This window comes from Gymnogyps californianus, chromosome 7 (genome assembly GCF_018139145.2).
Source record: "Gymnogyps californianus isolate 813 chromosome 7, ASM1813914v2, whole genome shotgun sequence".
Lineage (NCBI taxonomy): Eukaryota > Metazoa > Chordata > Aves > Accipitriformes > Cathartidae > Gymnogyps > Gymnogyps californianus.
In genome coordinates, this window is record NC_059477.1 from 11,547,383 (window position 1) to 11,560,973 (window position 13,591).

Here is a 13,591-nt window from a genome sequence, read left to right on the forward strand (position 1 = left end):
ATGTTTATAGCAATGTAATTACTGTAGAAGTAGTCAAAGCTTTTTATTATGTTTATTTGAGCATGACAATTTTAATTGAGTAAAAGAACTCAAAAGAGCAGAACTCAAAGAATGCTGGGCTGGTCCTTATCTCGAGGAACTTAAAGTTCAAGTAGATGTGTGATCCAGTAAAAGCCTAAGGAAAAAAAAGTCGAGAGGAAAGGCATTTTTAGTTTGTTTTGTAAATACATTATGTGATCATATTTTTATCAAATGTAGTGGTTAGGTAGAGTTTAAGCTGTGTCTTAGTGTATTGTTTTTATAACTGAATCCTGGAGTGTTTATTCTTGACAATATCATCTTGTAAACTTGTCCATGTATAAATGGAATAGAGGTGAAATAACTTTCTAAATTGTTTTTCCTTTTAGCTTCCAGAAATGCTTCATGGAGATGGAGATAATGAAGAGCACGGTTATTGTCCGGTGGGGCAGTTCATTCTTCAGAATCTAGGCCTGCTTCTTGGATTTGCCATCATGCTGGTGATTGCCCTCTATGAAGATAAAATTGTGCTTGACATCCAGTTTTGACCTAATTCTGGTAATCACTGTGGTTACAATAATGTTACTGTATGGCTTTGAGTCTGCACTGTTTCACTGTATGCACATTGCTCAGAGGAAAAGCAGTGGCTTGCACTACTTACACAAGTACAGTATATTCGTTTCTGTGTAGATTAACTTCTGCTTTTTTTCTAATTCAAATCAGATGAGATTACCCAATGCATCTTCTAAACTCAAGTGATCGACAATTACGAAATACTACATATGAGAAATAAATGCCAAGTTCAGTGTACTATGTAGGAAGCACTGCTTGCTTAAGAAAGAAGTAGTACAGTGAATGATCTGCTCATTCGGGAAAATACCATTTCATTAGTACATTTGAACAGAACCCAGAAAACATTACAGCTGAAATTCATCCCTCTGCAAGGAACCTGAGTAAGCTTTTAGTGCCACATAAGTCTTAAGTAGCACATATATATCTCTACATATGTGGAGAGAGAGAGACATACAGATACGCATGCACATATATGTATATGTGCGTGTGTGTGTATATTCATTCTGTGCTGATTCTTCTGCATAGCGGTGACTTGAAGTATTAAATCTTACAACAGCACATGACTGGAAACCACTGTGCTGGTTTCAATTTTAAAAAAGAAACCCAAAACCTAAACACTGTTTAAATTCTTAGAGTATGCATTAAGCTGCACTCCATCATTATAAACTTCATGTGTAAGAAGGCAGGCTGTTGCAATATACACTGCAAAGTGCTATGTTTTGTCGAGGATCGGTTTGACGATGTTTTTCCTGACTAAGATTTATTTGATGTTTGTTCCTTGATATTAGTAGGAAAATGCAAAATGCAGTAGAGTTAGTGTTAGCTTGGGGAAATCCCTGATGTTGGAGTTATTGAGCTATTTCTGGTTCTTTTTTACAGATGCTAAACACGTATTGTATGCCACTTGCAGCATAAACTACTGAAGAATTGTGGCTGTGAATTTGTGCAAACTCTTTTAACAGAGAATCCGTATGGGAATTTGTCCATTTTTTTAACAATTATTTTGGACTGTTTTCTCCTCTTCATGTTAAAACAATCCAAAGTGCAAGATGCTAGTTACTGAACCTGGGCACAAAGGCTAAATTATGCTCTCTGTGTGTGTAGTGCTGGTAGGTTATTCACAATACTGTAATATCAGATCAAAATCTGTTTCTGCAATGCCTTGATATTGGACATTGTAGCACCAGCCGTTTCTGACAGTATGTAAGAAGATTTCTACTTCCAGCATAACGGAGTTCATTTCTATGGTATTTTTTTACAATTTTGGTATTTAAATCAGATTATTAAAAAGCAGATGTGATAGATCCATGGTATGTGTAATTTGGAAGTATAGACTGAAAATTTGGGCCTTAACTTGCTGAGATCAGCTGTCCTAGATTGGATTGTGCTGATATGCTTTTATTGCAGACATGAGTTAGTTCTTCTTGTACCCATCTCCTTAAAAAAACTGTGAGTCTGTGAGGAGTGCAAGTTGATTCTGTAGTACCAGTCCTAAGCATGGCAGTAGCCTTTTTTAAAACATACAGTTTGTCTTCTTTTATGTGTATGCCAGGTAAAAGCTGTATTTTGAGTATGTGCCGTAAGTTTTGTTTCAGTCTGCTTGGTGCCAGTGTAGCTGCTAAAAACACTGATCCTAACGCCTTTAATGAGAGCCAGTCGGTATCTTCATTCCATTTCAAGTTAATGTGTGTTTCCTGTGGCCCTTTACTTTTTGAAGCTTCATTGGTCAATATAGTTTTTACTGAGAGCAGCTCATGTATTTTAAAGATATCGGTTGGTTCTTGCCAGTATTGCTTCCTAATGCAGTATCAAGAAACAGTATTAAGGGTCCATTTCAAAGAAGGGCGCAGTTTCTTCAGTGAAGAAGCCGAAAGCCCAGAGTTCAGGCATGCAGCCATTTGATGCCCAGAACTCAGTTTGTTTGTTTTGGTTTGTTTTTTCTTCTTTAAACACGTTTACTGTTGGACCCTAATTAGCAAACACACTGTTGTTAGCTTCAGATTACTGAATTTCTGCAGTGTAAAGATCCTGGGTGACATTTTTTCATAGTGCCCATGTTAGGTCACTGAGTACCATTTTCAAAGAGACTTAACTCACTGGATGATACCTTCTGAGGATCTAAGTTTAAACAACCTATGTTTCTTATGTATTAAACTGACCCTTAATTTTCCTTTTCTGTTAATTCTGTCAAGTATAAGGGGGTCATTATGCAGTTGAACTGATATTTTGTCAAATCATTTTTTGAAGTTTCTTTTAATTCTTTTCAAATGAAGATTTCTATATTTCAGGTAGTATATTTACTTTTGTATTAGTTGGAATATGGTTATAGCTTAATACACTGCCTCTATAGGAAAACAGTTAACTTCCTTCCAAGACCACCTTCAGACAAGGGAAAAACATGGTCCTTGAAGGTAGGTACTGTATTTTTCATTAAATATGGGTTGTTTCCTTTTATTTTCTAGTATTTATTACAAGTTAGTTATGAAGAGCAGCGTGACAGCTGTGACTTCTTCTATATGTTTCCACCAGTATTGAATTCCGAATGATTCTAATGTACGCTTTTGAGTCGTGTTACAGACAATCTGAATTCCACTACATTTCTACTTGGCTTCAACATTCCATTCTGCTTGAATCCAGAGTCTCATTTAACTTGTATTTGTTGGAGGGCGTAAATGTTACTTGTATATTACAATGCTGTCACTGTGTGACATCCCATATGAATTTTGATGTAGATCACATTGCACTCAATCCGCTGTGATTATGCTTAGAAGATATTGTAGTTGCTAGATGCAGTGTGATTTTTTTTTTTTAATTTTTTTTCTTTCCCCTCCCCATTAACAACTGAGTCTATGGTTTAAAATGTGATTATGGTCCTATAAAATAACTTGCTGAGCTATCAGTCTTTTTGTTATAACTCAATCATTTTTTAAAATTTTATAAAGCTGGAAATGATCAAATGCTGTTTTGTTCATTGTCAACAGTGTTGTGTTCATTTTATGTATGTTCCTTATAAATAAGGAGCCTTCAGAAAATAAAATTATTCAAGGAGCAGATATTTTTGTTGGCTTTTATAAGGTTTTATTGTGCACCTTTGTATTTTAGTATTTTGTTTCAAATCTCATGAAAGGCACAAATGCAACATCGTAAACAAACTCATTTTGATTTCTCTTTTTACGTGGCATTTCAGGACTGACATGCATCCCTTATAAGTGAGCTGGAAAATGCACCTACCTCCCTAAATTGTGATAGGTTTATGAGTTAAGCTGACATAATAACGCCACACCCCGTCTGATCCAGTGTTCTTGCGGTTTGTCTGAAGGGAGAGTCATTGCGATGACAAAGTTGGTGGAATGGCCTGTAGTTGACAGGATCCCTCTTCTCTCGCTGGTCTTGTACACTGGGGCCAGGTAACTTGGTCGCTGTGGAATGTCTGCTCTCTTACACGGCTTTAGCCATATCTACAGTAAAGAAAAAAATAATCCTTTTCATCTCAGTGGAAAAAAAAAGGGGGGGAAACAGTCCTGGCTTGGCCAAAGTATTTTGACATTATTGTTTTTTTGGTTTGTTTGCTTTTTAACAGATAGCCCTGAAAACCTGTCTCTTGTTTCCTTTTTCTTAGCAGATTGCTTCCTCTCCCAAAATATGCAACACCAAACTTGCTGTCACTGTCATTATTAGCAGAGGATTCTCAGCTCCTCTCAGACACTTACACTTCAATTAAATTATTTTCTTTTTTAGGAATTAACCTGTTACTTCCTTCAACACTAGAACTTAAAAGTATTAATTCTACAGTATTTGTTGGTATATAATACTATGAAATGTCACCAAACGAAAGATACTGACCACAGGTACTCTATCATAGAGGATTTTTGGATGAGATTCTCCTAGCTTCTTAGTTTGCCTGTTCCAGCGTGCTCCATCCAAGAACAATCCCTGAATGTAGACCCCTGCATCAGTTGGAAAAGACACCATATTATGCAAAAATGGAAAACGTCTTCTAGCTGAGAGCAGCTAGCAGTTAGCAGCTAGTGCAACGCACCTTGCTAACTGTCAGTTAATTGTGTGGGACTTTTTGTCCATTTTGTGTGTTCCAAGTGATGATCAAATAACTTTGAGTATAACACAATCTTATACTTTATTACAATTTATTATGATTACAATTCCATAAAGTTTTATAAAGTTTCAATGTCTAGCGATATCATAGTGTATCCAGCCTTTTCTGAATGTTGAGTGACAGAGCTTAAAAATTATTCCACAGTACAGAACACTGTTTTTACAGTTGTCATTATTATAAAGTTTTCTGTATGTACTACATATTGTCAGCTTTAATGTTTCCAAACTTGGAGATTTGATCATATAAACAGTCTTTCACTAGTTAGTCTTCACATTGTTTCACTGCTTGTGTTTCAAATTGCCACTTGCTTATACCTTTCTAAAGCAGTTCATTAAAGGAGTAAAGAAAAAAAAAAGTCTTAAATGTTTAAAAAACGTAAATATCTTTATTTTGACATCATAATGACATGACAGAATGACAGCTGTCATTTCATGAGCTCTCCAGAAGAAAAAAAATAAGTTACAGCAACATCTGTTTTTCATCAAACTTGCATCTTCTTGCTCTGTAGACTGAAAACTGTAACTTCTAAAACAAAACGTAAACATGCCCCAACAGAAAATGACTTGAAACAGACTGGATGTGGCTCTCCCAGGCAACAGGCCAAGCCCTTCTTTTTACACAACTTCCAGTCAAACTGATCCTCAGAAAAGTATTAAAGAGAGTATTAAGAACAGTTCAGTTTAATCTGTCCTTTTTTTCTGAGGAAGGGCAAGCTAACAAATGTATCTGCAACTGGAACCTAAGGTAAGTAAGTAATCTATATTAAAGTGGTTTAATAAAAAACAGGGCCTTTCCCCCCTTAGGGCAGTCCCCTATTGCACATTGTGATCATATCCATAAGATATTTTTCTAGGGATAAAGTAGCATACCCAGCTTCTCTACTAAATGTTTGGTTTTCCTTGGCTTAGGAAAATATACATCTTCAGACATATACGCTAACGGAGTGAAATACAGGGGGAAAAAAAGGCAAGCTAGATATCACTTGAAAGTTTGATCTGTTGTGGGAAGTTTGGGGTAAGGGGTGTCCTCTGTTGGTGTTATTTTATATATCTGCATGCTAATCCAGGAGGTGAGCTAATCTCAGAAGTTCTTGAGGACTGAAAGAGTATTTTGCCTTTTCACTGCTTGTGCATCTCATGGGGAGCAGTGCAGTTGTGTATGTTCTCCAGCTCAATTCATTAACTTAATTGCATAGCTCTGAGTCTGCAAATTAATGTTATCATCTTCTGAATACATCAGCAAAGGCAGATAATTGTGTCATTTACTTACCATCTTCAGGAGCAATTTCATATTCCTTATCTTCCAGCACTTCATAGTCAAATTCTAGTAGGTCTATTGGAATGGTGTATTTTCTGGCATAGTTCTGCTGGGCACCTGTTAAGAACGCTTGAGTGAAGAAGAATCCTGAAATCCAGAAGACCGGTGGAGTTCCATTTTCATACCACAGCTGCAGCAGCAAAAGAGAGAGGAGAAAAGAAAAAAAACTGCCTTTCTTTTTTCTTTTTTTCTTTTTTTTTTTTGTATTTAGGAAAGCAGATATCTTCTAGAATAACAGCAGAAGTAATTTCTCCATTTGTGAATCGAGGATTGTCTTTTTCGTTTCTGAAAGCAGTAGAACTTTGGATGGCTGCCATGTCTTTTAAAAATGCCACTAGCTTCTGTTTTAAAAAAAAAACCAACCAAACAAAAAAACACCCTCAAACAAAGAAACACACACAAAAAAAAAAAAACAACACTGTTGCCTGGAAATACTTAGCTTATGTGAATGACTTAGTCTGAGTAAGTCTGTTAAACATGCATCATCCTTGTAAGTTCATCAAATGAGTGTTCAGTTCTCCTCCCTCGTTACTGAAGGCTGTTCAGCATTCACCTTTGTTTCTCTGTGCAAATGACAGACTTTTTGCAGGCTGTTTTCTCTTTGAAAGGGTCATATCTCCCTTCCAGGGCCAAAGTCCCATGTTTCAAGTGTGTACAGCAAGTTGAAGATGAGGAGGGATGATTTCCTCATGAGGAGGATATATGGCCTAATTAAACTTCTGTTGATTGGGAGGGATGGGGGGTAGGGAGGGGTTTTTTTGTTTGGGGTTTTTTGTTTGGTTGAGGTTTGGGGTTGGTGGTTTGTTGTTTTGGGGTTTTTTTTTTAAATAGCTTACACTGTGGAGGCCTCTGGATAAAAATTATTTTTAAAAATGCCAAAATTCATTGGATTTGGTTGTAATATATGTGAGGTCTGTTGCAGTGGTGAATGTTTACTGCATGCAAGAAGACCTTTTTCTGATTGTTGCAAACATCAGTTTTGAATAATGCCTGAAAAATTCTGCTACAATTACCTGCTGCAGAGAATTACAATGAAGACAACTAAACTAGTTGTCTCTACTAGTAAGTAGTTTTCCTCCCAAGAAATAAAAAATCATCCTCATAGCTACTGGCAGTTTTCCATTTGTATAAGTTTAATTTCTGTCCTGGATTCTGTTCAAGAAATGGCACTTTTGTTCTTTACACATACTGCTGTCAGGCTTGCTACAGATGAAAGTGGAAGTTACTGAGGTGTGTTGACTGGGTGATGTGTGTCCAAAAACATAAAATAGAGGTTCTCTGGAAATGCAGGTTTTGTGAATATCCTTCCAGACCTGAAACTGGATGCTTTTTTTGATTTTATTTTTTTTTTAAATATGATTTTTGTTCCTAGATCTTTTGTCTATCTTGGGACCTGTTCTTACAACAGGTATGGAGTAGGCAACCTGCTATGAGATTGGTTTTCTTCAGTTGATTGAGATTACTGAGCCACAGAATGGTGCCGAGACTCTAGCTATTACTCATTGACTTTAACATAAGATTTTGTGTTAAAATGTTTTACTAATTTAATTTTGCTCACTGGAAAAGAAACTCAACAGTATTTTCCTAAGTTCTGTTTTAATTAACTTCATTACCACCACCAGATCTATATGCAGTTTAAGAGGCCCTTAGTAAATTCACTTCAGAAGGCCAATTCCGTGATACAGTATTACTGACGTACTGCAGCTCTCTTTGTGAGGTGTAGGGTATGTGGCAAAATGTAGTGCTTCATTAGATGCTGTGATGAGCAAACGGCTATATGAAACAGGTGCACAAATGAACTGAACTTTACCTGTCAGTTATTCAGTGGAAGTAATACGTGTGTGTGTGTGTGTGTTCACTTGTGGAGATGTCACCTGACATCAATAGACAAAAATAATAAGCAGCATTGAACAAATCCGCGTAAATGGAGTGTGCTCACCTGTAAGAACTTCAGTCTGTTAAGGAAGTCCGTCACATAGCTGCCCAGAGGCTTGAGGCTTGGGTAAGACTTACGCATCCATAGTCCTGGGATTTTGCTTTTCAGAATGCTGTTTACCACTTCCTCCAGTTCAGCAGACATCACTACTAGCCCCTAAAAGAAATTTTGGAAAGAAAGATGTCAAAATACTTTGCCTAACAGGCTTGCTTTAACGATTAAAAATCAACATAGTGCTCTGTCCAACAGATGTTACGAACTTCTAGCTACGTCAGACAGGAGCAACACTGAAAGCAAGAAAAATGGACATAATAATGGCTTTCATAAAAAGTTACTGCGGTCTTCTGTCTGATCCGGTAGTTAGTCACTAGATTGGTCAGGGAAAAGGTCCATAGCCTCTTTTGGAGAAAACTGCCCACACTGGAAAATTCTCCCTTGCCATCCTTCCTCAGAAACATGGTCTTCCCAGAGCACTTCTGAGTTTTACTAACTGTAAATGCTCTTTTTTATTATTACTTAAAGTTTCCTCAAAACTCTGTGACATTGCTACAAGTGCCTTAGTCTAAAGTGGCAGACTTCTCAGCTTGTAGTTTGGCTTTAACGGGGGGACGAGTGGTGTTTGTGGGGATTTTTGGGTTTTGTTTCAGTTTTTTTTAAATGCCTCATCAGCCTTAAGCTATAATAGGATAAATAAAAATGACCCAAACTGACTTTTTCCTGCTTTTTTCTGTGTTTTGCACAGCTGTAGCTTTTGATTCCTACTGAGAACAAACATTGACTTTAGACTGATATCTTAACTGGAATCGTCACTGGCAGTAATTTGCTATTTGAAGTGTTGAGGAGATCTGCTTTCATCTGTAAGAAATTCTGTGAGGTGCTTCAGTCTTTCATGCCAGTGAGGCAGAAAAACAGATGTGAACCTAGTTACTGCTTGTGTTATTTGCTAGCAAATCTGTAGTTAAAAACTTTCTGGTTTGGTTTCTCTGCAGTAGGCACAATAGTACTTTTCTATTCCATTGTACTCCTAACAGTTTTAAGATACAGATCAATAAATCAGTTTGAAATCCGGATTCTTTAAAGTATTTGGCTGACTGACCTGAATCAGACTTCAGGGTCAGTTCTCTAAGGTACTTGCATTGATAGCTCAGAGATTGAGTCTAGGTTCTAGGTATATACCTTTAAAGGTTATCTTCTGCTCACCTTTATTGCTTTCTGGATGTTAATGCAGGAGTCCCGTATTGTCTGCAATAACTTGTTAAAGCGTCCCATCTCTTGGACAAGCACAGTATTCATGCTTTGATTATAAGTGGTTGGATATCTTCTCATTGCTGCTTCAATGTCAAAATTTGGAGGAAGTTTGCTCAGGATGTCACCTGTGACTTCCTGAACAACTTCATTGGTGGATTTTTCACCACCACCAGATGCTCGAGACTAGAGAGAGACAAAAATTTGGATTTATTTTGAGAAAAAGAAAGAGGACTTAGGAGAGTGAGTAGTTAAAATGCAGGAAAATAGAGCTGTTATAAAGGCATTGTTTAAAAGATCATTACAGTTCCAACACTCTTCCCCTGTGATTGAAATTAATTTGTTTCAGAATTTCCTATATTATTGCAATAAGTTATTACTTAGAACTAACAAAATCTGGTTTCCTACAGGTTTGTGTCCTTCTCATTTTTTTTGCTGAAATCCTGCTTCCACGGTAAACCAATCTTTCTCCCCCCATCTCGGATGTACCCGTCGGCACCACTGGCTGGCCAGGTGTCCCTCCATGTCCCTCTTGCTCTCTATATTCAGCTCTTCATTTTCCTCATGAAGCTTACAGGAACTGTAGTATCCCTACAGACTGGACTGAAACTGGCCAAGAAGTTGAAAATTGCTAAAAGCCGGGGAGAGTAGAAGATACGCAAACTGACTGTATGATCACAGAAGCTACGTTTCATTAGGAAGACAGACAGGAAAAATACAAAACCAAAAAAGCCTTAAAAGGTTCTTAAGTAGAACAGTAATTTCACCAGAATGGAGATACAACACAATAAGGTACAGTAAAAACTGAAAAAAAATCTGAACATACTGATGTGGAGATAGAGTAGAAAGTTATGGTAAGATCATGTGTGACTTTTACTCTTTACATACCTGTGTAAGAAGAATGTTGTCAAATAACAGTTGCGTTTCTGACTGATCCTTGGTAATATCCGCGTTTGCGTTCATTCCAAATATCTCTGGGGAGGTATTCAGTGGAAGTGTCTTTGTATATTCAATATAGCTTTGGTACTGAAAAAAGGAAAAAAAAACCCCACTTCTAGACTTAAAAGGAGATGCAGAAACAGCCAAACAGCCCATGACAGGCTGCAAGCTGTGTCTCAGAACGACTACAAACTTTCCTAGTGTAATGAATACAGTGTGTAAACTAAGATATCAATACAGAGGCTGACTGTGCCTCACAAATTCCTTTGGTCTATCCTCTTACCCTGAAATCAGGATTGGCTTTGCTTAAATAATTTCTGACAAGATTTCTGACAGCTGTTGGAAATTCTCTTACAAAATAAGATACCTAGTGCAAGGGGCTGCAGCCCCTTTCTGGGCCCACCATTTGCCAAGTGTCTGAAGGCATTTTGCTGATGTGTAATGTAACTCTCCTGTGTGATAAATTAGGCTGATTACTATGTCCTTTCTACCTCCAGCAGATATGATCAACTAATTTTCTTATGCCTATTTTATAATGCGTTTAACTTCAGCAGGCTATTTCTCCCTTATTGTCCCCTAAGTGTGCTGACTCACACAGAGCAAAGTCAATTTAGTAGGTACTAAAGGTACCTACATTAAAGTAGGTACAAGGTAGTAGTTGGGGTGGGTTTTTTACATCATTTCCGTTTCTTAGAAGTCACTGCAACAAGTCCTAATAGAATGCGAGATTAAGCCACAAAAGTGAGCAGTGACAACAGTAAGCACTGAGGCACATATCAATGTCAGTAAAGCTAGATCTATTTTTTAAAAAAAATAAGCTGTTGGTAGTTCTGTTGTTCTGGAATACTTACATCTCCTTCAGGAGGAGCAAAATAAAGGCCACTTGGATCAAATTTATAATCTACATTTGTAATGATTTCCGAGGAGAAGAACATGTTTAGAACACTACGGAGTGTACGCCGATCCCAGTCATCAGTGACTCTGCCACCATAATTACATTCTCCAGTCATATAGCGAAGAGCATCATATGGCACCTCCTGAAAAAAAGCAAGACAATGATCTGAACTGCAGCCTAGCGCTTCTCTGGACAACCATAGTGGTATCATTGTAATTTATTTGGAAGTCATCCAGAATTCTTACTGGAAAGTTTAAAAGCTGTTATTTACTTCTGCTAGTTCATGCTTGTACCATTGATCTCCTGATCTTCAAATACTTTCATAATCATCCATCAAGTCACCCAACATTGCTTCTTTTGAAGAATAATAGCACCAAAAATTTCCATATAGTAATGCAGCTGGAACTCCCTGAGTACAAGTTTATGGAAAACTTTTCCAAAATTATCTCTACCTCGTTTGGCTATACATACTTCTAAAATAAATGTATGCTGTCACAGGGCTATAGCTGTGCTCATAAATTCCCCCCCCCCCAAAAAATAAACATGCTTAAAGTCTTGAGGTTAGGAGAAGCTGGATTCCTCTTAGGTGCATAAAAGGAACAAATTATGAGTGATAAGAGATAAATTGTTTACAGGAAGTCAGGGCAAGAGTGGGTGATACGTTGAGAACTGGGATAAAGCAAACCAGTTGAAAAAAGCACCAAGAAATCTGTTTACTACGTACAAGTTATCTTTCAGGGAAAAAAAATGCTTCCCTCCCTGCTAGGCACTACATTTGCTCATAAGCTTTGGTCATATAATGGGAGGACATCCCCCTCAGATCCCTCCTTCACTCTCCTGCAGGAAAAGAAACACACACCTCCGTGAAGTTGGTTTCTCATGCTGAATCACAATTTACTTATTAACCACACTGATAACCAGAACCACTCCAGGCTGACAGTGGTTTGAAAATAACACCCCTTTCCTGCCCCCAGCCATAACTTTAACAGATTCTGGCTATAGTGGGTTGCTTAGGAAGCTGGAACTTAAAGAAGTGTCATGTATTGCTAGCAAATTCCAGAGAGGCTTCTATGAAACACTGCCTAGCTCTGCAAACAGGGAAGGAAACGTCATCTGCTAAATTTACACAAACAGATCAAGGTTGTTATTAATCTGCAACAGTCCAGGGTCTAGTATTATCCCTATCATTGAGTAAATCACAGTTAGCAATTAAGTGGTTTAGTACGATATTTTACAGCTTGCAGTAACATTGCCAAGAGCTGAATCCACAGCTCCTGCCTAGAGACAGGATAAGATTCCAACAAATAAGATGGCAACCATATGGAACAAACGCTGCTCTGTTTTGCATGGCAGAAGTTCTAAATTGTAATTTGAAAGTTTCCCACATTAGTTACATACTGATCATGGTACACTAACCACTTAAAATGAGTGTGGTTAGCACTATCGCAAGTAGACCTTGGTTTCTAATACAATGCCCCCACTAAACTGTTGCCATGGCAGCACTCAGCCTGCATTGGTATGTGCACCAACAGTCCTAGAAAGTGCCAGCAAGGACCAGTGACCACTGCGAGAGGTTGCTGTACCTCGTACTGGTCGAGGAAGATGTGCAGCTGCTGCACGCTGATGCGCAGGTCAGTCTCATTGAATTCATATGGAATGTTCCAACCCAATGGCCCAAAATTCCGCCTTTCTTGCACCAGCGCGTGGAAGAAGCAGAGGCCGTACAGCAATGTCTTGAACTCAGCCTTAAAACCAAATGCAACACCATTAACAATTCATGGCTGGTTTAAACCGTTTCATTTTTTCTCACGTCCTGCACAGCAGTGCTGTCTTTGAGTGACTCAAAACCCAGCATCTCCTGCTCTGGTAACATACTGTTTATGAGTCAGGGGTAGCTTTTTCTTGACATACAAAGGTCTTCAGCAGGAAGTCATCAAATTGGCATAAGCATCAGTTCTAAATATTCTCTTAAAGGAGTGTGAACCCTCAAAGCAATTTCATTTTTAAAGCTCTATATCCATGTATATGTAATTAATACACATGACACATACAACTATGTGTATGAGACCATGTACCTATGAAATTTTTTTTACACCGTTGTATTATAAAACATTATTCACACAATATTTCTGCTTTTTTTTTCTCATTATCAAGATAGATTTCAGGCCTTTAAAGAAAAACTTCAGGTAGGAACTTCTGTTTTGTTTTATTTTTCAATTGAGCCCATTTAGCAAAGTATATTACCTCATTTAGAACTACACTAATTATAGAAAAATAATGTAAAATAATGTAAAATATGCTTGCAAACAGACATCTAATTATGAAAAGAGTAGTTAAGATTTTTCCCAGTCTTTTTTTTTTTTTTTTTAAACTAGAGAGCTGTGTTATTAATGCCATACCACAAAATCTCAATTGAAGAAGTAGGAGATGAGCAATAAAACAAAAATTAAATTTACTTCACTATTGCCAGTAATCAAAACCAGTTTCATTGCAGTGGAAGACAACTATTTAATTTGGGAGGTTTTTTTTCCCCCAGAGCATGCATACACAGTCA

The 13,591-nt window shown here is 37.5% G+C and overlaps 2 protein-coding genes across 3 annotated transcripts in view; one reads left to right on the forward strand and one right to left on the reverse strand.

Annotated features, from left to right (window-relative positions):
- The window catches only part of SLC39A10 (solute carrier family 39 member 10), a 56,448-nt gene extending 52,876 nt beyond the window's left edge, over positions 1–3,572 (forward strand). For both annotated transcript variants that reach the window (XM_050900469.1, XM_050900468.1), the window contains exon 10: positions 408–3,572. In XM_050900469.1, coding sequence (XP_050756426.1) covers positions 408–566 — 159 coding nt within the window. In that variant the 3' untranslated portion in view covers positions 567–3,572. The remainder of the gene's footprint in view (positions 1–407) is intronic.
- The window catches only part of DNAH7 (dynein axonemal heavy chain 7), a 124,559-nt gene continuing 111,085 nt past the window's right edge, over positions 118–13,591 (reverse strand). Inside the window, exons 57-65 of the mRNA XM_050900467.1 lie at positions 12,621–12,782; positions 10,994–11,179; positions 10,092–10,229; positions 9,159–9,389; positions 7,962–8,114; positions 5,975–6,152; positions 4,435–4,538; positions 3,823–4,049; positions 118–175 (exon numbers count right to left, since the gene is read on the reverse strand). Coding sequence (XP_050756424.1) covers positions 3,843–4,049; positions 4,435–4,538; positions 5,975–6,152; positions 7,962–8,114; positions 9,159–9,389; positions 10,092–10,229; positions 10,994–11,179; positions 12,621–12,782 — 1,359 coding nt within the window. The 3' untranslated portion in view covers positions 118–175; positions 3,823–3,842. The remainder of the gene's footprint in view (positions 176–3,822; positions 4,050–4,434; positions 4,539–5,974; positions 6,153–7,961; positions 8,115–9,158; positions 9,390–10,091; positions 10,230–10,993; positions 11,180–12,620; positions 12,783–13,591) is intronic.